We start from the raw sequence: 24873 nt of genomic DNA on the forward strand, positions 1-24873 counted from the left end.
CATGGGGGGAGAGGGGGAGGGGGAGGGGGGAGGAGGGAATGAGGGAGGAGGTAACAAACAGTATAAGAAATGTACCCAAGGCCTAACATATGAAACTGTAACCTCTCTGTACATCACTTTGACAATAAATAAGAAGAAAAAAAAAAAGAAAAAGAGAATGGGCTCCTTTGGGCTTCCTTGGTATTTGTTTTGAGTTCACTTTTTTTCTTCTTTATTTCATTTGAGTCTTCTCTCAGTTTATTTTGGTTAGTTTCACTACAGGTTTGTCAACCTGGTCTATCTTTTCATTGATTGATTGTATTCATTTCTGCCCTGATCATTGTTTTCTTTTTACTGCTTTTGAGTTTGGCTTGTTTCTCAAAAGCTTGAAGAGAATCGTGTTATTTGGGGTGTGTGTGTGTGTGTGTGTGTGTGTGTGTGTGTGTGTGTGTGTGTGTGTGTGTGTCTATTGGGGCTTAAACTCAGGACCTCATGCTCTTGCTTGGCTTTTTCACTTGTAGCTAGCACTTGATCCATGCCTCCCATTAGCTTTTTTTTCTGGGTAATTGAAAATTAAAGTCTTATTTTGTTTTCTTGGGCTTCTTTGAATGGTGACCCTTGCATCTCAGTCTCTACGATCAGATAGGTTTGAAGCCACCAGCTCAAGGTCTTATTTCTAATGTAGGTCCTCATAGCTATAAAAATTTCTTCTTAGCATTCCTTTTGTCCTTTGTCCCAAAGGTCTTGAGAAATTGTTTTCTTGTGATTCTATGATTTTTTTTTTAAGTTCCCCATTTCCTTGCTAGCCCATTGATAAAAGTGAATTGTACCAGGTGCTGGTAGCTCACACCTGCAATGCTAGCTACTCAGGAGGCTGAGATTTGAGTGTTGTGGTTTGAAGCCAGCCTGGGAAGGAAAATCCATGAGACAGTTATCTCCAATAAACTATTCAGAAAAGGCCAGAAGTGGAACTGTGGCTAGCCTAGAGCTAAAGCAGCTCAGGGACAGTGCCCAGGCCCTAAGTTCAAGCCCCAGCACCACCGCCACCCCCCACACATACAAAGTGAATTGTTCAGTTCCTATGTGTTTGAATACTTCACTTTCTCTCACTGTTTCTACTTTTTACTCCCTTGTGTGTGGCCTTAGAGTTCTTGTATTTGTTTTATTTCTTGTATTTGTTTTATATATGGCCTATTTTGGAAAAGTTCTGCAAACTGCTGATCTACAAGGGTCAGTTCTTACATTGCCTTGTTGGTTTTTGTCTTGGTGAGCCGGGTATTTAAGTCCTAAACTACTGGTGTGTTCAGGCCCATTGGAGCTTTTCTATCCATAGTATTTCCTTTATGAAACTGGCATGCTGATACTTAGTGTGCACATGTTCACAACTGTTACATTCTCTCTCCTGTTGAACTGTTATTACCTTTGCAACCTGTAGTGACTGCTGCCTCTTCTAATTATCACTTCCAGTCTGCTTTGTCGGATATATGTATATCCACTCCTGCTTGCTTTGTAGAAGCATTTGCTTGGGAGCTTTTGATTTTTTTTCATCCCTTCCCTTTAAGCTTGTGTTTTATCAGTAAGGTCCATTGCTTGATGACAACAAATGTTTGTGTCTATTTTTTTAAAAAATCAAATCAGTCTGTGTCTTATGTGAAAGATATTACCATTTTTCTATGTTTAAGATTCCTTTAAGTATCTTTTGCAATGTTTGCTTAGTAGCTATGAATTAATCCATTAGCTTTTGTACGTTTTTATTTCTCCTTCAATTACAAAGGATAACTTTGCCTTATAATCTGTCTTGGTAGTCATTTAATTTCAGAGCTTAAAATATATCATTCCATACCCTTCCTGCTTTTAAAGTTCCTGTTGAGAAATTTGTTCTCTTGATAGGTTTGCCTTTGCATATAACTTGGCACTTCTCTTCTGAAGCTTGGATGTATACTTACTGTTTTAACTATGCACAGGGAGGTTCTATTCTGGTCTTGTGTGTTTGGAGTACTAAAAGTCACCTGTATCTAGATGACCATTTCTCAAGATTTTGGAAGTTTTGTCCTGTTACTTTGTTATGTGTACTATGCCTTATTTCACACACCTTCTACCTTTCCCATGTCCATGGTTCATAAGCTTACTCTATTTCTATTTTCCATTTATACTTAGTTTTTATTTTCACCTGATTTTTCTATTGCATTCAACCTATCTGTAAGCCTGATTGTCCTTCATGTGATCAACTCCAGAAAGGTTTTCAACTGAGTTTTACATTTTAAGATTTTCATTTCATGATTTCAAGAATTTTCATGGTTTCAATATCTTTGTTGAATTTTTATATCTTGCCTTGTCTTCCTTATTTCATTCATCTATTATCTGTATCCTCTTTAAATTCATTTATCTAGTTATTTGTATTCTCTTTGAATTTTAATTTCAAACTACTTTTTATAAGAATGAATGCTTGGCATTCCAATGTAGTTCTTGTGTATTTCTTCCATTCAGGTTGGCATTCAAATATATATTCATTCTTGAAAATAGATCATGTTGACCTTATTATATATTTATGACAATTTCATTGACCATTCTTTTTTTTTTTTTTTGCCAGTTCTGGGGCTTGGGATTAACGGCCTGAGCACTGTCCCTGGCTTCTTTTTGCTCAAGGCAAGCACTCTACCTCTTGAGCCACAGCACCAGCTTTTTCTGCCTTTTTCCAGCTTTTTCTGTGTATATTGTGCTGAGGAATCAGACCCAGGGCTTCATGCATGTTAGGCAAGCATTCTACCACTAAGCCACATATTCCCAGCCCTCTTATCATTCTTTTAAGTGCAGTATTTGAGATTTCCCCCACTTCACTATCACTGAAATGGTTTATTATGTAATTATTGACTTGAAGGTGCTGTATTGCCTGTTTTTTTATTAAAAATATTTTTTGTGTTTCTGCATTGAGATTTGCTCATCTGAAGTGAAGTCCTTGGTTACAGAATTTAGTCACCTAAGATGTTTCAGTTAAATTATTCTCTATGTTCTAGAAGGCTGGCTAATGGCAGGGTGTGCTGTTTCTTGACACCAGACTGAGGTTTTACTTCTAGTTTATGGAGAGACAGGAATGTGATGAGTGTATGAAACTCAACATCTTACTTCTGACTACTTACATACTATTTCTACTTAAAACAGAACACAAAGCATGTATCAAGGCTACCACATGCATTCATATTTATAGATGTATGCCTTAGCCCATAAATCTAGATGATCCACTTATTACATAAGAGATGAGAGTAGGAAGGTACTTAAACCCTAAAAGAAGGTGTTTACACAGCTAACCATTTTTCCAAGTTGAATATATGACTAATTTATTTAACTAATGGTTTTATACAAGAAAAGGTATTTATGAAAGAAAGTTTACTGTAAATAAATAATCAAACTCATAGTGAAGCTGAATATTTATTTGAATTTCTTCTGGGAGTAGCACTCAATATATTAGAAAACAAGCCAAGCTGTAAGATTTTGCTTCAAGTGTAGCCATTTTTCAAAAAAAAAAAAAAAAAAAAAAAAAAAAGGTGGTTCCTGTATTTAATGACAAATAAGATACTGTTTTGTAAAAAACTACCTTTTAAAAAGTAGTATTTTATAAATATATGATTAACATGATGTGTTTTAGAGAATGGATACATATCTGAATGCTAATCTAAATATGGAAGAAATATATAAATATGTGTGTATTAAAACCACACTGTAAAACCAAATGTTCTTTTTTACAAAAAGTAGTTTGAAAATAAAAAGAACTTGCCAGTAAACTCATAAACTTTCACACATGGGATCTTAAAAATACCCCTACTTACCCCATCCCCTCAAAAAAAGAAACACAAAATATGGTCACTTTATATAGCTCCATTCCATGGGCGCTCATTTCTGTTGAAAAGCACCAGTACATGAGCACTCATTTCTATGCAGCACGGAGGCCCAGTCAAAGAGTCAACAGGAGCTTCCTCAGGGGCATCCTTCCAAGGTTTGTCTAGTAAAATTGTAATATCAAATATAAAACACTGAACACAGACATGTAAGAACAAAGCTATAGTGGAAAGCTTTTAAAACTACTTTTAAAAATTTTGATTCACCAAAGAATAAAGACATCAAATACAGGAGCACTCTCATTCTTCAACAGTATGCATTATATGCTCTTATTTGGCAAATCTTTTGGAGCCGAACAAAAATAATGCAGTCTAAGCAACATGTCTTCTGTCAATATAATGCGATTCCTCAGGCAGAGCAGTGGGGTGCAGAGGAAAGCTAGATTTTTGGAAGCTTTGGTGCATTAACCACAGGATTTGCCTCCTGCAAGTATTTCCTCCCTGCACTCTTGTAATCATAGGTGCAGCTGTGAGCTTCTGCATAGCGATGAGATGCACAGAAGTTGTTTCCACATCTAAAGCACAAAAAAAGTTTATGTGAACAATCGCATTTCTATGAAAGCTTCATCTCTTTAGGAGAGAAGAGCTTAAGGCTCTTCTGCTTCAGGCAGTCGAACAGGAACCCCTTGAATCTCTTTAGGAATGTCAGCGCTGACATTTCCCTGCCACTCACAAAGAGCCCCCTCCAAAAGACCAAGTTAATTTCATATGAACAGCAGCTTAACAAGAATCTAGTATGAAATATAACAGGGAACAGCCCTTTATAAAATATGCAAACTGAAACTCTACCTGATGAATTTCTCAGAAATTTAGTCTCATAAAAAATTATGTAAAATCTAACTATGCCATGAATGAACTTGAAAATGGTTCTAGCAATCAGGTAAGTTATTTTCATTAGAACACAGTCCACTCTAAAAAGCAGAAGTGATTTTCAGTGTCTGTCTCACCCTAAGGGAAGACACCATAACTGGAAGAAAGCAAAAAGTAGTAATGTAAGACATAATTATGGTAAGATAAAATTCATTCTTTAAAAAAAATATATTATTCAGGGCTAGGAACATGGCTTAGCAGTAGAGTGCTTGCCTAGCATGCATGAAGCCCTGGGTTTGATTCCTCAGCACCACATAAAGAGAAAAAGCTGGAAGTGGTACTGTGGCTCAAGTGGTAGAATGCTATCCTTGAACAAAAGGAAGTCAGGGACAGTGCTCAGGCCCTAAGTTCAAGCCCCAGGACTGAAAAAAAATTCAACTCTTTTGAAGTAATTATAACCTATTATTGCTCAAATTTATATAAATTAACTTGCACTTTAGTCTTTTCTTTTTCACTTTAAAAGAGAATCTTGAGCTGGGTGCTAGGGGCTACCTGAAATCCTGGCTACTCAGAAAGCTGAGATCTGAGGATGGAGGTTCAAAGCCAGCCTGAGCAGAAATCTGTGACATTCTAGCTCCAAATAGGTGGCATGAAGCCAGATTGGAGGTGTGGCTCAAGTGGTAGAGCACCAGCCTTAAGCTAAAACAATACAAGGCCCCGAGTTCAAGCCCCAGTATGGCATAATAAAATAGACTATGGGAAGAGAAGTTCTTCTAGATAACATTCAACCCCAAACCAATCTATTTAACATTAGATAAAGGAACGGCCCTACTGGCTTAAATCTCTTAGTTTAATGGGCAGCTTGAGGGTCAGTTTTTTTCTTTTGGGAAACTCATGAGCTATTTACTTTGCTTTACTCCAGCCACTTAGGAATGAATCTGAGGGCTGCTGTCTGAATATTACCTTGATGTTATGAATGCCAATTTAAGTCATGTTTTATTTTGCACAATTACCATTCTGGGTCAACACAATACAAGTATCTCAGCTAGTTGGCCAACCTGCCTGCATTCGTAGCTAGTAGCCAGTCCTGTTTTCTTTCCACAAAGAAAACAATGCTTTGTTGTTTTCTTCTTTGTTTGAAGGGAGGCTTTCACTGGTGGGAGGTGATGAGTGCATTCTCCTGTTTTGAGAAAGAACACCTGGGTTAATACAGGTACAAAATTCTAAATGTGGATCACTTCTAAGCAAAAGCGCAAATCAGCCTTGTCTTACACCAATATTTGGGGAATTGATGCCTAGTAATTATGAATATATTTAGTGTATTTAATATTATATTATATTTTAAAATAGTTAAGCTGGGTGCTGGTGGCTCATGCCTATAATTCTAGCTACCTAAGAGGCCAAGATTTGAGGTTTGTGGTTTGAAGCCAACTCGGGCAGGAAGGACCGTGAAATCCCCAATAAACTATTCAGAAAAAGCTGGAAGTGTCGCTGTGTCTCAAGTGGTACAGTGCTAGTCTCAAGCCAAAGAAGCTCAGGGGCAGTGCCTGGGACCTGAGTTCAAGCCCCAAAACAGGTATAAGAACAAAAAGTTTGTGGGCTGGGGATATGGCCTAGTGGCAAGAGTGCCTGCCTCATATACATGAGGCCCTGGTCCCCAGCACCACATATACAGAAAATGGCCAGAAGTGGCGCTGTGGCTCAAGTGGCAGAGTGCTAACCTTGAGCAAAAAAGAAGCTAGAGGGCTAGGGATATAGCCTAGTGGCAAGAGTGCCTGCCTCGGATACACGAGGCCCTAGGTTTGATTCCCCAGCACCACATATACAGAAAACGGCCAGAAGCGGCGCTGTGGCTCAAGTGGCAGAGTGCTAGCCTTGAGCGGGAAGAAGCCAGGGACAGTGCTCAGGCCCTGAGTCCAAGCCCCAGGACTGGCGAAAAAAAAAAAGAACAAAAAGTTTTCAGAAGCCCAGGAATGGTGACATATGTAACCTCAGTACTTGGGCAGCTGTGGCAGGAAAATGGTGAATTCAAGGTCAGCTTGGGCTATTTGGCACAACTAAGCTACAAAGAAAAAAATGAATGAGGAGAGAAATGGGAAGGGGAGAATGCATTCATAATATTAAATGTAAATCCTATGAAACTAGGAAAATTGAGGGGTTAGGGGAGAAGGAGAATGATGATCAAGATGCATTGTATTCATAAATCGACATATTGCATGAGAACTACTTTGTGCAACTACTTAAACATAGTAAAAATACTTCTGAAAAAGTAAAAACAAATAAGTTGATATATTAAGACTTTACCTAACCCTTAGTAAGGAATGAACACAATCTCCAAGTGTTTTTACAAACATAAAACCCACATGGCAATCGTAATATGTGAAGTTTTTTTTTAATTCTGTGGCTACATCTTTGGTACTGGTTTTGTTTATCCTTGGTCTGGATATTAAAACATAAAAGAAGGCAGCAGTATGAATATAATGAATGAATCTCTTAATTGTATCATCAAGCCTAGCAGCTTCAAGGTGCTGGCACTCTGAGAAGGGATGGCTAACATTGCAGCCAGTCCTCTTCCTCTGCCTTCGGAAGAACTAGTCCTAGAGATTTCTCCTCGTTTGTCCAGAATTAATTAGCCAGTTTATCCCAAAAGGATCCTTAACTCGCCTCTTGATCACGAAGACCACCTTTCTAGGGAAATGTCTCAAAACCCATCCAGCAGTCCCCCTACAGTGAAGAGCCACAGGAAGGACACAGCAGACATTGGAAGCTATATGTTAATTATTCAATAATCTTATCTTTCAATAGATACCAACAAGAGATAACAATAGTCAGTTTATATAATCACTTCCTCAAGGAAAAAAGTTAAAGGATTGAATTTACCCTGTTCATACCACAGAGTATTCTCATGTACCTTTGGAAATTTAACAATAATGATAATGGTGTGATTATTGGCCTTATACTGACTTAAAAATTATCCGAAGCTTACCGATTCTTTTCCCTGCTGCTGCATTATTTCCATTCATTCCACTACCACGGGCAGACTACAATTAAAACACAAAACACCTACAGAGGTGAGTCAATGAGAATAGAAGAAATCACCAAACACGAAATATTTGTATTTTATTATGAAGATACTGTTGGACTTCCATTTTAAGTTATTTAATCTATTTTTAATTAATTAACTTGGAATCTGATTCATACAGCAACATTGTGCTTACTATATCTTTCAAACAGTACAATTTGATGGCCCAGATGAGAGCTATTGCTTTGGTTTGTTTTGCCAGTCCTGGGCTTGAACTCAGGGCTTGAGCACTGTCCCTGGCTTCTTTTTGCTCAAGGCTAGCACTCTGCCACTTGAGTCATAGCACCACTTTCTGGCAATTTTCTATATATGTGGTGCTGAGGAATCGAACCCAGGGCTTCCTGTATATGAGGCAAGCACTCTTGCCACTAGGCAATATTCCCAGCCCGAGAGCTATTGCTTTGGAAAAAAGCACTAACGAAAATATCATTGCCTGGTAGTGAACATCGGGAATTTCGGTGTTGGGAGGCAGAGACAGAAGGATTTGAGCTCAAGGGCATTCTGGGCTTATAGTTTGAGGCTTTCAGTGACCCTAGCTCAAACAAAAGCAAAGTGATAAACCATATGAACTTAATTTTCACATTACAGTTTTCAATTTAGTACTAATTCATTTAAAATTCAATCATTAGCCAGGTGCTAGTAGCTCACAGCTGTAATCCTAGCAGCTCCGGAAGGAATTAAGGGGGCAGGGAGATTTGTGAGACTCTTATCTCCAATTAACCAGAAAAACAAAGCCCTAAGTGGAGTCCTGACTCAAGAGGTAGAGCAACATCCTTGAGCTAAGGCGCAACCCCGAGGCTATGAGTTCACCCTAGGGCCAGCACAAAATAAAATCGAATAAAATAAAACTCAATCATTAAAAAGATTTTCTACAAACTAGGTAATCCCCTTCATCCCCAAACTTTGCCAAAAATATCCAACTAAACACGCGCAGTCACGGCAGAGGGAACACACACCTGGAAAAGAAAATACTTACTAGAAAACCCTCCAAGGGCTCACCCTGGGGAGAGCTTTTCTTGGCGGCGTCTTCCTGGAAGTGCTGGAGGCTTGAGGCCAGCCCCATGGTGGGGGGCCGCAGCCGGCTGGAGCCCCGAGTGCTCTGCACACTGTCTCTGCTGGTGCTCCGAGCAAGCGAAACAAAAAACCCAATGTTATTGACGCAGCCCACGGGCTCCTTGGAGGCCTTGTTGGCCATTTCCGTGATGTCTCGAGCCTCCCCTTTGGAGATCACGTCCGGCCTCTTGCCCGGGGAGTCCACCTTGACCGCGCGGAGGCGCGGAGTTCGCGGGAAGGTGGCCTCGGGGGCCCGCGCATCCAGTGGGCGGCGCGCGCTCTGCGGGGCGCACGGCGGGGCCTTGGCCGTCGGCCTTGGCTGCTTCAGCAGCGCAGAGTGCAGCGAGGCTGAGGCCGCGCAGCGCAGCGGCGACAGGAGCTTGCTCTTGTGGGGAATCGGGGCGCCGTGGAGGTCGCCGCTGGCTGCCTTGGGGCCAGGGTTCGCGTGCGCCTCGGGGATTAGCACCCCTCTCTCGTCGGTGTTGGTCCCATCCAGGCCGCCCCAGCGCTCGGCTGCGCCCCCGGCCGCCGGCGGGGACCCTGGCCCCGCGGCGGGGGGCGGCTCTGCGGGAACACGCGCGTCCGGAGAGGGGGCCAAAGCGGGATCGTCGTCGCCGCCCGGTGACCGGGTCCCGGAGAAGGCTTTCGTCCGCCGGGGCAGGGAGGATCCGAGGTGGAAAACGCAGTCTGCGAGCTCCCGGTCCGGCCCGGACTCGGCGCGCGGCGCCTGCGACGCGGGCCGGCTGCCGGCGCGAGGATGAGCCCGCGGCTCCCGCTCCGGGGGCTCCTCCCCGCGGGGCATTTCGCCCGCGGCGGACGGCAGGCGGTCGGCCGGGGACCGAATTGTCACGCCTGAACTCCGGGGGGCCTCGGGAGGAGGCGCGGCCGCCGGGGGTGGCGGGCAGGGCTGCCCGATATGGGGCAGTACTCTCAGAAGCCGGTGCCGGGCCGCCGCCGAGGTGTTGCTGGACGGCCGTGGAGCCACGGGCGGGCGAGGTTTCACCTTGACGACCTTCTTAGGCTGCAAGCAAAGAGGGAACAAATCATTCCTTCACATAGCCTCTGTCTCTACCTAGGAACACAAATGCGTGAAAGACAATGTTACTTACCAACGACACTCATGGGCATTTTTACAACCTTAATGAAAATGTTTCAAGATTAAAATCATGATTAGAAACGATTTGCTGTTTTGCTTTATTGAGTATGGTTTTTCTGAAGATGTTCAAGCACAATAGTAGTTTACTTATTGTCTCCATTACTGGGTATTTCTCAGAGTTTTATGGAAACGGAAACATCGGTTATATTAGGAATGATTCTGCTGACTTCCTACAGATCCTATGAGGATGCTCGTGTAGGTTGGTATTTAGAAACCGTTGACAGGCTTAACCTGCTCTTGTTGACAGGGACCACAAGCAAGACGAACCGTTCCTTCAGTGACTTCTGGGAGCCCTAAGGCATCAGATAGCATCCTAGCTGCCCATGCGACCTCATGCTCCTCGCGGAACGGCCGCGCTTGCCAGGCTCAGAGTGCTGACAGGGCAGGCGGGATGAAACCCCAGTGCACAGGGTCACCCGGGAGCCTCAGTCACAGGTCACTGACAGAGGCACCGAGCTCATCCGTGAGGCCCCCTGGTGGGGACCCTGGGAAACTTGGGCTTGGCTCCATGTTCCTTTTCCCTTGGCACGTTTTTCTGTAAACTTTTGCTGTAATACAATTACACACTATGTACCCGAGTCTTGTCAATCTAACTCTTCAACACATCTGGGGTGTGGTCTTGAGGTGTTCCAGCACAGAAGTATTAATAAAAGTATTACAGAGTGAAGTTGAGAACTAAATAAGTCTTAACTCTTAAAAACAATGGCAATCAGCAGGGGGTCAGTATGTAGTGAACTAGCTGATGAGACACTAAACATGTTACTTACATAAGATATACAAAATAAACTAAAAATATCATAAAGTCCAAATAATTCCATATATACCAGTTGAGCCAAGGAGAGCTAGAGAAGCTAAGAAGGAAGAACCTTGCAAGGATGAACTAGTTTCTAGATAGCTGCTTTCAGCCTGGGTCTCTGCATTGCCAATCTGCAATTCTACATTCACCAAATGAGAATACAGAATTGATGGCAATTTTTATTGGGCTCCTGTCTGTAATGCTAGCTGTTCAAGATGTTCAAGAGACTAGACTCACAGTTCAAAGACAGCCTGGACAAAAACATTCAGAAGGCTCTCCCTTCAATTAAGCACCAAAAGGCTAAGCAGGAGGTGTGGTACAAGTGGTAGAGTACCAACTATGTGCAAGAAAGTAAGGTGAGAGTGCCAGGCTCTGAGTTCAAGCCAAAACACAGCATACACCCACACACAATCCAATTGTTAAAATTTGAGCATTTAAAAAAATAACACACACACACACGCAGATAATATAAGCAGATAAAAATACCTATGCCTCCAGCAAACTAGGAAATAGACATATGAAATAAACTTAGCTGAAGGTAGGAAAATATCCCCAAATAGGCTCATCTGCACATCGTATGTCTGTGGTGACAGGCAAGAAAGAGAAAGAATGAGGGTCAGGTGCTGGTAGATTAATCTTATCAGGAGGCTCTACTCTGCAGATCATGGTTTGAAGCCAACCCAGGCAGACAAAGCTGGAAGTGGCACTGTGGCTCAAATAGTAGAGCTAGTTTTGAGCAAAAGAAGCTCGGGGATAGTGCAGAGGCCCTGCAGTACTCAGGGTGGGAGGGAAGAAGGGAGAGAGAAAGAAATCTGGGATTGATGGAACAGATAAACCCACAAAAGAAAATATCTCACTTGTTATAAGATGACTGAAAGCAGCTGTGAAATCTGGGGTTACTGTAGTTATAAACTTTTCCATAGGAATTTACCAGAGATGAATTTCTTTTAATCAGAGAATATAAGGAAGCTTCTGTAAACAGATGCCTAGTAAAGCACAAGATATATTTCAGAAAAATGAAAATATCAGTAGTGGTAAGTACATAAAGTTGTTTTTTCTAAAAATAATAGTAAAAATTTTAAATGAGAACAGAAGAAGAATGAACCGTCTATTTGTTACTTACTAGTGAAAGTTGAGTGATACCAGAGGCCCTAGGATTGGTATCAGTTAAGGAAAATTCAAAAGTAAAATCAATGGTGACAGAAAGGAAATTACTTCTTAGCTTTGGGAATTATAGCACAGCTGGCTGCTGGTGGCTCACCCCTATAATCCTAACTACTCAGGAGGCTGAGCACTGAATTTTGGTTCAAAGCCATCATGGGTAGGAAAGTTTGTGAGATTCTTGTCTCCAGCTAACTGCCAGAAAACTGAAATTGGAGCTGTGGCTCAAAGTGGTAGAGTGCGAGCCTTGAGTAAGAGTGCCCATGCCCTGAGTTCAAGCTCTTATCCCTAGCCCCTACTCGTCAACAACAACAAAAATAATTAGCACTACAAAAATGGAATTGATAAACAGAATGAAAACATGTCATGAATATTTATATATCAAATCACACAGTACCCATCTCTTCAGAACAAAAACTATGAGTGAGGGTGGTGACTCAAGCCTGTAATCTTAGCTACTTAGAAGGCAGAGACTGCAAGGACGGCCAACCCAGACAAAACAAAGGCTCTTGTCCTTCCAGGGATGCAGGGAAGCACAAACAGGAGAACTGAAGTTCACACCAGCAAGGGGATAAAGCAAGACCCTACCTCAAAAATAACCAATCAAAATAGGGCTGGGTTAATGACACAAGGAATAGTAAGGTATGTCTTACAGATATCAAATGTTTACTTAAGTACATACATGAAGTCAGGTACCAGTAGCTCACATTTGTAATTCAAGCTACTCAGGAGCTAGAGATCAAGAGGATCATAGTTTGAAGTTAGTCTAGCTTGGGCAAAAAGCCTGCAAGATCCCTTCTTTACCAAGAGCTGATGGCACATGCTTAGAATTCCAACTATGGTGGGAAGTGTAAATAGGAGGGTGGTGATACAGAATAGCCCAGGAAAAATGTAAGATAATATCTCTAGATAGATAGATAGATAGATAGATAGATAGATAGATAGATAGATAGATAGAACAAAAAATGCTAGAGACAGGGCTGAGAATATAGCCTAGTGGTAGAGTGTTTGCCTTAAACACATGAAGCCCTGGGTTCAATTTCTCAGTACCACATATACAGAAAAAGCTGGAGTGGCGCTATGGCTCAAGTGGTAGAGTGCTAGCTTGAGCAAAAAGAAGCCAGGGACAGTGCTTGGGCCCTGAGTTCAAGGCCCAGGACTGGCAAAACAATAAAAAGGCTAGAGACATGGCTCCAGTAGTAGAGTGCCTGCTTAGTGAATATGAAGCCATGAGTTCAAATCTCAGCACCACCAAAACAGTGACATTTTATTTCAAAGAAAATCCTATAAACCAGAAATATAAACCATATAATTTGATTTGCATGCAATAAAACTAGAAAGTAAAATGAAGTAAAAAAAGCTTTAACCATCAGAAAAACTCAATGATACTTCAAATTACTTTTGGATTAAAGGGGAAATATGAAAATTATGAATTTCTGAAAAATATGGAAATATTACAAATTGACATTACCCTCTGATATGTTAGAATCTATGTAATATTCTTGCCAAAAATGTTTAGCTTTGTGTTTTGCTATAGTTGTTGTTGCTTTTAGTCTTTTGAGAGGGAGCAATGGGGGTACAGAAATGGAGGAGGAAGGGTGAACAAATGAAGGTATGGTACTCAGTAGATACCATGTAGAAAATGATCTATGCAACTTGGAGGCAGGGGCCAGAGGGAGACACGGGGGGAAAATGAAGGAAGGGTGACACTGTCCAAAAAGAAATGTATTCATTACCTGACTTGTAAAATGGTAACTCCTCTATTTTTAAAATGTTTAACTTGTATCTACCCATAATCAACTCATAAGATAAATCTAAATTGGTAGATAATTTCCAAAACAACTAGCCTACACTTCTTAATATCTGATGTGGCTGGATGTCAGTGGCTCACACCTGCAAATCCTAGCTACTCAAGAGGTTGAGATCTGAGGATCATGGTTTGAAGTCATCCTGGGAAGGAAAGTCCATGACACTCTTATCCCCGATTAGCCACCAGAAAACCTGAAGTAGAACTGTGGCAGAGCACTAGCCTTGAACAAAAATGCTCAGGAATAGCACCCAGGACCTAAGTTCAAGCCCCCATGACTGACAAATAAACAAATATTTCAAATGAATGTCTAGAAAAGTTAAGAAACAATTATTTTCTTTGTTTGTTTGTTTGTCTGAGACAAAGAGAATTGAACTCAATACCTGTGGCTTTTGCTCACTGGCTAGTGCACTACTAACTGAGCAATGCTTCCAACCCTTAAGAATGAGGAACTAAGGTAATATTACAATTAAGTGCAATGCATAGTTCTTTTTTACTATGGAATCTTAGGCTGGTCCTGATCTTCTGGCCTCAAGTGATCCTCCTGCCTTAGCCTTATGAGTAGATGGTATTACAGGTACACATTAATATGCCTGGACAAGTGATGATTATTGTTAATAAAATTCCAGATCCCAAACCAAATCAAATACTATACTATGAAGCATGTTATTGAGATCTGGGAAATATGACAGAAGATGTCATAATGTGTATTAATGACAAATTTAATTGAGTGTGTTAGATGGATGGCATAGGAGAAAGCCCTTGTATTTTAGAGATATTGCTTAGCTTTTAGGACCAATGTCATGTCTAGAACTAACACGCAAATAGGCCAGGGGGAAAAATCAGGAAGATAAAGTAAACATGAGAAATTTTAGGTAACCTAAACAGTATATGGATGTTTGAAGTAAAAGTCTCATAACATTTCTGAAGAACTGGACATTTTTTTGTAATTCAAAAGTTAAAATGGAGACATTTTTAACTCCTATTTCCTATAAGGGGGAGCAAGAAATGTTTCTCTCTTTTTCCTTTTCTCCCCACTTTAATCCTGTTATACTAAAGTAATTCCTTGCCTCTCTTACTTCCTAGTACTGCCATCCCTCTCCACTGAGGTCTACACCTGGGACGGAAGCAACACATCCATGGGATGTAGCTGGGATGCAGCTACTCCTAGAAGACTGGTTAACTGTGATAGTGGAGTACATATGGCTCAAATGGGCTTCAACTCCTATGTCTTGTCACTGAAATCTGCTGTGAGGAAAGAACCGTTCTATCAGACCCTTTTGTTATATAGTTGCTGGGTTTCTTTTAAACCTCTTAATTTTGGTACAAATTTGCTTTGCTAATTACAACATTACATATTAGTCTCTTCTGTCTTGTCATTTGAGTATCTATTGGAGCTAAGTATACAGAGAACAGGATAGGCATTGGTCCTAAACTAAAAATATATAAATGAATAAATGAATTTTCTTGGTAAAACTTTCCAAAAATGTAAAATAAGGGCTGGGGATATGGCCTAGTGGCAAGAGTGCCTGCCTCATATACATGAGGCCCTGGGTTCTATTCCCCAGCACCACATATACAGAAAATGGCCAGAAGTGGTGCTGTGGCTCAAGTGGCAGAGTGCTAGCCTTGAGCAAAAAAAAGCCAGGGACAGTGCTCAGGCCCTGAGTCCAAGCCCCAGGACTGGCCAAAAAAAAGTGAAATAAAATATATGAATGGAGAACAGAATAAAGAATGTGTGATATAAATATATATACACACATAAATATACATACAATGGAATATTACTAGCAATAAATAATGAAATTATGCCACGTGCAGGAAAATTGCTGGAACTGGAAATCATGTCAAGCAAAATAATCTAGACTCAGAGAAATATTACATTCCTTCCTTTCAAATGAATGATTCAGAATTTAAACAAACCTGAAAGTAGAAGGGGAGTATTTGAGAAAAATATGGACACAAGAGGAAGAGAAAGGAGAGAATTGAGGGTGACAGGAGGAGTGAATATGATCAAAGTCATGCAGGGTACAGGGCTCATGTTTGCAATCCCAGCTACTTGGGAAGCACAGGTAAGAGGATCGTAGTATGGGTATTAATGAACAGTGAATGGATGAGTACATAAATAAATACATTTTTTGGCAATATTGGGGTTTGAACTCAGAGCTTGTACTTGCTAGGCAGGTGTCCTACCACCTGCCACCTGCAGCCAAGGATCCAACCCCTTTTGCATTAGTTATTTTTAAACTAGGGTCTTGCATTTATACATAGACCAATTTGGAGTGTGGTCCTATTTGTTTCCCACATGGCTGGGATGCCAGCTGGATGCTTGGCTTTTTACTGGTTGAGATAGGAACTTGTGAACTTTTTGCCCAGTATGGTCTGGAACTGTGTTCCTTCTGATCTCCACCTCCACAGTTAGCTGGGATTATAGGCTGATGATAGATCACACACACACACACACACACACACACACACACACACACACACACACACACGCTATCAGCAAAATGGAGATAAAAATCAATGAACATTGAAAATAACCCAATTGAAAAGTGAGCAAAAGTCCTGCATACCCACCTTCCAGTAACCATAGAAGAGTCACATTATTCCTTATTAGAGAAATATAAATTAAAACCACTATACACCACAATGCTTAAAATGTTGACAACATCAAGGATTGACAAGGAAGTGGCACAAACTAGAACATATATGTTATTAATGGAATTCAAAGTGGTTCAAATGCTCTGCAAAAGTATTTAGTATGATCTCTATAGTTATACATGTATCATCCTTATGAATGTGTACATTTATTTAGGTATGTCATTCCTAAAAGGAGTGGATATGCCTACCAAACAAGCATCATCAAAGCAGCCTAAGTGATAAAAGTCAAAACACAAGTAAACCTTATTGACTCCTTATCCAAATGAGAAAGAACAAATTGAGGTGAATGACAATGTATATGTCAATGAAAACAGAATTAATGGCTATGTGCAACAACTCAGACTTATTATTTATTAATTAATTTTATTTTTTATACCAGTCCTGGGGCTTGAACTCAAGGGCCTGGGTGCTGACCCCAAAGGCTATTTTTTGTGTTATTTTGTTTTGTTTCCATAGGCTAGTGCTCGCTTAAGCCACAGCTCCACTTCTAGCTTTTTGGTGGTTAACTGGAGATAAGTCTCATTGACTTTCCTGCTCAGGCTGGATTGAACTGCAATCCTCACATCTCAGCCTCTTAAGTAGCTAGGACCCAGATGTGAGCCACTGATCCCTGGCTATAGATGAATTTTAAAAATTATGCTGAACAAAATTAATCAGACCAAAATGAGGAATATATCCTTCATAATTATGCTTATATCAAGTTCCAAAATAGGCAACTTACTTATGGTAATGGATATTAAAACAGTGGTTACTTCTAGAAGAAAGGAAAAGCAGCTACTGATTGGGAAAGATCATAAAGAAACCTTCTAAAATAAAAGACAGGAATTATTTTAATTTGGGTTATGTCTAAACAAGTATAGGTAATTAAAATTGATTAAGTAATACATTAAATATTTGTGACTTTCATTATATAGGAAAAGGAGAAAGTTACTAACAGTGTGAAAAGAAATAGTGGTTATATATGTGTGTGCACATGCGTGTATCTATACATACATTCATGTGTATTTGAAGCAAAGGGCTTATATCCAGAAATAAAAAAATAAAACCCAAGAGAAAAATGACTACATACCAATCAGAATGGCAAAAACTTAAAAAGGAGAACTGTGTCAATTAGAGATAAGACTGTGGAAAATCTGAATTCTCAATCTCACTCAATGAAGGAAGAATGCAAATTGGTTCAGTCACTTTATTTTAGATAAACTATCAATGTCTACTAAAGCTAGAATGCTGTTCTCCATGGTAAATATTAAAATAGCATTTTAAAATAACTATTACCAGCATAAGCTATTTTGTTATTCTTTTTAGCTCTAGCTGTGGAAGTTTAGAAAATGAACTATTTGGTGGAAGCTTATTCCAGTCATCCTAACTGCTCAGAGGCTGAGATCTGAGGATTCTGGTTCAAAGCCATCCTGGTAGACAATCCAAGAGATTAATCTTCAACTAACGACCTCAACACCAGAAGCAGAGCTGTGGCTCACTTCTGAGTAGAGTGCTAGCCTTGACTATAGCACAAGATCCTGAGAGAAGGCCCTACTACCAGCACAAAGAAGAAAGATAAACGAGGGGCTGGGGATATGTCCTATGGCAAGAGTGCCTGCCTCATATACATGAGGCCCTGGGTTCGATTCCCCAGCACCACATATACAGAAAATGGCCAGAAGTGGCGCTGTGGCTCAAGTGGCAGAGTGCTAGCCTTGAGCAAAAAGAAGCCAGGGACAGTGCTCAGGCCCTGAGTCCAAAGCCCAGGACTGGCAAAAAAAAAAAAAGAAAGATAAACGAGGTCCTGAGAGAAGGCCCTACTACCTAAACGAACTGTACAAAGTGCTATATAATTTTTTCAGATGTGCTTTCGCTCACCAATTCCCAATGGATCCTTTTTATATCAATAATGAGTCTTGGCTGATAAAATGAAATGGGACACCTTTATACCTCCGAATACCTCCCTGCCATAAGCCCTGCTGGGTAAGCTAGAGAAATCCTGACCAGTCAACAGTGTCACCTTCTTGCTGAGGTTCATAGTCTCCATCTTCGCCTTCAGCAGCTTCATCTTGTTCATGGTGATTGAATTTTCAATGATCTGTTGCCCTGAGGGAGAAGGCTCAGCTTCTTCATCCTCATCTGTATACAGATTATACACAGAACCACCGCTGCAAAGAAAATAATTGAGCATTTGAAATTTGCTTAATACCTGTTCAGTGATTCAAAATCTTTTATGTGCCATAGCAACTATAGATGCTGCTAGGGACAAAACACTGCACCCATTTTGTCAATGTAAGTTTCAAACATCTATTTCTTGAGAAAAATTAAATGAAGATAAATACCACATCATGATCTAGTATTACTGGAAATCTAGTACAGCTGAGCTCCTCTGAATCCAGTTCATTCTAGAAATTAGTGTCATCAGAGCACCCAGAACGCCACATTCTAGAGAGGCAACCTTCATTTTCACAAGGATGTCTCATTTTATTTTATCAGCCAAGACTTATAAATGTATGCCCGACACCACAGGGTGATCAGATTTCCACAAACTAGGATGAAAAAGCATGAAACAGAAGAAAAAAATTGTATTATTCACTAAAAATGCCGCTGATGCTACATGTTGTATAAAATGAATCAAATAAATACCTAATTCTTCCTGTTTCTTCTTAAATTGGGAATCGTGGATATGGGTGGTATCTGGCCTGTCAACATGAGGCCTATGAGTTAAGAACAGTTTTCACATTTGAATAGCTTAAGAAATCTAAGCAATAGTATTGTTTAACACTAAAGTTATAGAAAATTCAAATTTGCTCTTTAACAAAATTCTCTTGGAACATAGCCACAGTGGCTTGATCAAACCTTACGTATGGCTATTTTTACACTACAATGACAGAGCTGAGTAACTCTGACAGATTGTATGTAGATCTCATCACTGCATATTACATGTGGACAAACTGCAAATTATAGTGACATGAACATAATTTGGAACATTTTGTTTTGTTTTGTTTTCTGCCAGTCCTGGGGCTTGGACTCAGGGCTTGAGCATTGTCCCTGGCTTCTTTTTGCTCAAGGCTAGCACTCTGCCACTTGAGCCACAGTGCCACTTCTGGCTTTTTTCATATATGTGGTGCTGAGGAATTGAAGCCAGGGCTTCATATATGCAAGGCAAGCACTCTTGCCACTATGCCTTATTCCAGCCCTTTGTGCACATTTTGAACACAATGCATATTGTTATGTATACATTCACAGCATATTCCCAATATGCTAAAACAAAAAAATTATTTAGATTGCTATAATCTTAAAACAGAATTGAAATCCATAGGCTTGTTGGGAAATACTTTTAAATTTTTACTTATTTATTATCAAAGTGATATACAGAGGGGTTACAGTTTCAAACATAAGGCAGTGAGAACATTTCTTGTTCAACTTGTTGCCTCCTCCCTCGTTTTTCCCCTGCCTCCCTCCTCCCCTTTTCCCTCCCCACCCCCATGAGTTGTACAGTTGGTTTACACCAAACAGTTTTGTAAGTATTGCTTTTGTAATCATTTGTCTTTTTATCCCGTCTCTCAATTTTGATATTCCCTTTCCCTTCCCTAGTTCTAAATACACATATATACAGTACACAGGGTACTCAGATGAGATACAGTGATAGTGGGGACACAACCACAGAAAGGGAATATGAGAAACAAGAGAATGCTATGATTTCACATGGCATATTGAGAATAAATACAACAATAATATAACACTTGATTCCATAACATGGAGTTCATTTCACTTAGCATCATCTTATGAGTTTATAAGGGCATAGCTATTGGGCTATTGTGATATTCTGCTGACTTAACCTAAAATGTCCAAATTATCCCCTATGAGGGAAACCATAGAGACCATGTTTCTTTGGGTCTGGCTCACTTTACTTAGTATTATTTTTTTTACAAGCTCTTTCATTTCCTTACAAATGGGGCAATGTCATTCTTTCTGATAGAGGCATAGAATTCCATTGTGTATATGTACCATGTTTTCCTGGTCTACTTGTCTACTGAGGGACATCTGGGTTGGTTCCGTATTTTAGCAATGACAAATTATACTGCAATGAACATTGTTATGGTGGTGGTTTTAGTGTGGTCTTGCTTGTAATCTTTTGGGTAGATGCCCAAAAGTGGGGCTGCTGGGTTGTAGAGGAGCTCTATGTTTAGCCTTCTGAGGAATCTCCATACTGCTTTCCAGAGTGGCTGAAAAAGCTTACATTCCCACCAACAATGTAGTAGGGTTCTCTTTGGGCCACATCCCCTCCAGCATTTGTATGGTTAGTTTTCCTGATAATGGACATTCTTACTGGGGTGAGGTGGAATCTCAAGGTTGTTTTGATTTGCGTTTTGTTTTTTTTTTTTAATGGCTAGTGATATAGAGCACTTCTTCATGTGTTTTTTGGCCATTCTCATTTCCTCTTCAGAGAAGTCTCTTTTTAGGTCTTTAGCCCACTTGTTGAGGGGCTGTTGGTTCTCTGAGGAATTTTTTGGAGGAATTTAATTTTTTGAGTTCTGTGTATATTTTAGATATGAGGTCTTTGTATGGCTGGTAAAGATCTACTTCCATCACCACGACAACGACAGATTTGAACCTCAAACCAGGTTGAGTGATCATTTAACCAGGGGCTCGGATCTTATTTTCTGTAAGGTCACAGGGCTGAGGCTTCACAGCCACACAGAGAAAAAAATCTTGGTGCCAAGTTCCGAGCCCCTCTCCCAGGGACCAGTAGTCACAGGACAGTAGGTCCAGGGAATCAGTAATTGCGGGTGATGGCTCCAGTTAGCTGTTTATTCCCTCAGTCGACTCCATTCTGGAGTCAACTGAACACAGTCCCACTGGGACGCTGGTAGGTTATCTCTAGTTCAGCTCCGCTGGTCACTCATCAAGTGGGGGACGGTCTAAAATAGTTCAGGAAAGCTGTTCAAATTGAGCCCAATCTTAAAATTTGGAACTCCATGTGGCCCCCTTCATGGAACCTCTGGTATTTTACAGGACTTACATAACTTCTATGTGCTTGGGCAAATGGACCTCTCTCTCTTTCTGCCTCTCTCTAAACTCTGCCTGCCTGCTTGCCTGTGATATAGAATGGGCTGGTATTAGCTTCCAAAGGTACCGATGTTTGTTTAACATCTGCTTTGAAAGACACAAAGGAAAGTTTTCTGTTCTTGTTATTGATGTTAAGCTTGGAGATTCAGTTAAATTCTGCCTGTGAAGTGCCAGACTTTGAAGTCAGTACGCACTTTACCACGTGAACCCCACTTTACCACGCGAACCTGAGATAAGCAGGCCCTGTGAGCAAACCCAGGACAAAACCATTAGCTAAGGCCTAGAACTCTAACTTCTGGGAATGCTTAACTCTGACTGCCCCCAGAGTGCCTCGAGCCCTGAGCCAATGAGATTTGTACCTGTGACCTAATCTTGCTTGCTTGAACACCTGATTGTTCTAACTTTGTTTTTTGCCTTTATAAGCCCTGAGTAATCACAGCTCGGGGCTCCCTCCTCACCTCCGCTGTGTCAATGGGTAGGACGAGGCCCGAGTTGCAGCTCGCTTGAATAAAGCCTTGCCTTGCTTTTGCATTTTGGAACGTCTGAGTCTCAGTGGCCTTCTTAGTGGTCGTCTCGCGACTTGGCACAACATTTGGGGGCTTGTCCGGGATCGCCCCAGAGACTCCGAGACCCCAGACTCCGAAGGTAAGGAAACAGCACTGTTCATTTGTTTATTTGTCTTGTCCTGTAATTTGTCTGTTTGTCTGTTTTGCTTTTGCTTAAAGGGGTTCTTTAAGGGATTGTCGAAGTGGACGCGCTTACTTGGCAATCCCGTGGGAGACTGGGGGACGCCCCAGATTCTCCACCACTACTGAGTCCACTCGGGTCCACTCCTCCTGCACCCTTGCGGGAGGTTGGGCCAACTTAGATCTGCTCCTGCTGTTTAGCTTGCAGAAGGAGGCTTGTGGGCCAAGCTAGGAGATTCTCCACTCTTACCTGAGCCCCAAACTCTGAGTCCACTCGGGTCCACTCTTCCTGCACCCTTGCAGTAGGTTGGGCCAACTTAGGTCTCCTCCTGCTGCTTAGCAGGAGGAGGAGGCTTGTGGGCCAACTTAAGAGATCTCCAACTCTTCTTATTCTCAGGCCTGTGTGTTGTATTGTTTGTTTTTTTGTAGCCTTTTGAACTAAACATTTGATCAGAGCTATGGGTAACATTCTATCTTGGGGACCTCCATCTAGCCCCCTAGAGTTGACCCTAGCTCACTGGAGGGAGGTCAAGCAGATAGCTCAGAACCCATGTGTGGCCCGTAAGGAGGAAAATCACCCTGTGCAAGTCAGAATGGCCCATCCTTGAGCTAATTGGCCACCTGAGGGGAGCTTTAAATCACGCCCCTCATTTAGGCTATCTAGACCAGATTCCTTATATAGACACCTGGAGGGAACTAGTTGACAGGGACACTTGAGCTTGGGTTCGGCCTTTCTTAAAGTGTTTCAGCTGTGTCCTCCACTTTGGAGGGTCCCGACCAGTCCTGGCGCCAGCAGCCCAGGGCACGGAGACATCGGCCCCGAGTCCTGACCTGCAGCCACCGCCAGGGGCAGACACAGGGCCAACCCAAGCCACCCTCAGGCGGTGGGGAGTGACCCCACCGCGCAGCGCTGTCCTCTGTGTTCTGATAGGCTCTTTTGTGTCAAACCTGCATGAGACGTACAGGCCACAGCCCACAATCAGTGTGAGTGTCCGCAAAAAAGAACTCTAGGGGGACCCCAACCCAGCCTTCTTAAGCAGAAAATTATTTGGTGTGCTAAAATGTTTTACTAAGACTAAAAATGTTTTACTAACACTATCAAGCCCTGGAAAATGAGGCTGAAGAATGCTAAAATCATATATTAAAGGTTTTGTCTTAAAATTTGCGTGTTACAGGAGTAAGATTGGCAAAAATATCTCTTGCAGTGGAAAATGTACGGCCGATGCTTATTCTGTGCGCTTTAAGATCCTTTGAATATGTATGTGTGTGTGCATGTGTGAGTGTGAACATGTTCAAGACTGTTAGTATGATGTAAAATTGAGTGAGTTTAAGTTTATATTCAAATGGTCATCAAGTTTGGGCATTACCAAATGCCTTAAAGGATTCTTGCATTGCATTAAAGAGGAACTATAGTTAAAAAAAAAATCAGAGCTAAGTGTCAAAAATTTGGATTTAAAAGGATATATATTAAATTGATGGGGATAGAAGTAAACTCTCATTAATTCTATGTATGTAGGAAGAAATGGCAAAATGGGCCAATGTTTCTCACTAATATATTGGAAAGCTGAATGGATAAGTATTTCTAATTCTGTAATTGTAATTCTTGCATTAAAGAAAAACTCAAAGGTCCTCATGCCATGCAGTAACTGGGACTGGAAAAAAAAAAGGAGGCTCTTTTGAAACAAGCAGCCCAGAGGCAAAGGGCAGCACCTGGTTTCAGAATGCCTGTGAGCTTCAGTTTTTCCAATGCAGATAAAAACTAAACTGTTGGGTTAGTAAAAAGGCTTTGGAAATCAAGAATGCATTTCTAGATAAGAAATTTGGAAGTAAAATTGTCCTAAATAATTACTGCAAAGTGAGAAAAGGAGAATTATGGCTACCAAAATGTTTTATTGCCATTCCAGCTTCTTTGTAGGTTTTTTTTTTTTGGTAACAGTTTCCAGCAGGCCCACAGAGAAGCACAGGTAATTCCTACAAGTTTGTCAAGATCTAACATTGGCCCTTAATAAGTTCCAGGTAAGAGCATGCTTAAAACTACTTCTGTGTGGACCACCTTGTCGCTTTAATTGGAGTAAAGTGGCCTCTTGTAAGACTCACTGATCTGAAATCTGCGGTTCGAAGCCAGCCGGGCAGAGAAAGGTCCCTGTGACAGACTTGTCTCTTATCAGCCAGCAGAGTGCTGGGAATGGAGTTGTGTGGAGCTCAAAGTGGTAGGGTGCTAGTCTTGAGCTGGAGAGCTGGGGGACAGCGCTCAGGCCCTGAGTCCAAGTCCAGTAGAAAGTCACTCCTCCTGGGACAAAAGTGATGGAGCATCCAGAGGCAGTAAGCCACTGATTGGATGGCAGAGATGGTGTCAGATCCTAGAGTCACTCCTGTTTGGCCTTTCAAAAGGTAATCAAAGCCGGGAAGTCCTAGAAGAATAGTTTATAAGCATGCCTTTCCAATGCCCATGTCTATCTACTGGGCAGGAACTTGCCAGTCATCTGTGATAGTGGTTAGTAAGGGTAAGTTTGTCAAATGAGAGGATAGTTTAAAATCTCAACCCCCCCGCATCTACTCAAAGCTCTGACTGGCAGTGAGAATTTTAAACTGATACATCTGTTCAGGAAAGAAAGCTTGTAGACCTGAGATTGTGTCCTTATTGAGATCTGTTTAAGGCCTGCAAAGGTAATTTTTTTTTTTTTTTTAGGTCATCAGAGATCAGTTCCCCAGCCAGTCAGGAAAAAGCTTTTAC

General features: G+C 41.2%; 1 protein-coding gene across 4 annotated transcripts in view; it reads right to left on the bottom strand.

Annotated features, from left to right (window-relative positions):
* Positions 1–3386: 3386 nt before the first annotated feature.
* Zfand4 (zinc finger AN1-type containing 4) overlaps positions 3387–24873 on the bottom strand; it is a 57997-nt gene continuing 36510 nt past the window's right edge. For 2 of the 4 annotated variants that reach the window (XM_048339286.1, XM_048339283.1), the window contains 5 exons: positions 18401–18548; positions 8741–9838; positions 7669–7723; positions 5745–5862; positions 3387–4387 (listed from right to left, as the gene is read on the bottom strand). In XM_048339286.1, the coding sequence (XP_048195243.1) occupies positions 4252–4387; positions 5745–5862; positions 7669–7723; positions 8741–9838; positions 18401–18548 (1555 nt within the window). In that variant the 3' untranslated portion in view covers positions 3387–4251. Of the gene's footprint in view, positions 4388–5740; positions 5863–7668; positions 7746–8740; positions 9839–18400; positions 18549–24873 lie in introns of those variants that run through there. The other 2 variants (XM_048339284.1, XM_048339285.1) reach the window with 2 other exon arrangements.

Source organism: Perognathus longimembris, chromosome 2 (genome assembly GCF_023159225.1).
Source record: "Perognathus longimembris pacificus isolate PPM17 chromosome 2, ASM2315922v1, whole genome shotgun sequence".
Lineage (NCBI taxonomy): Eukaryota > Metazoa > Chordata > Mammalia > Rodentia > Heteromyidae > Perognathus > Perognathus longimembris.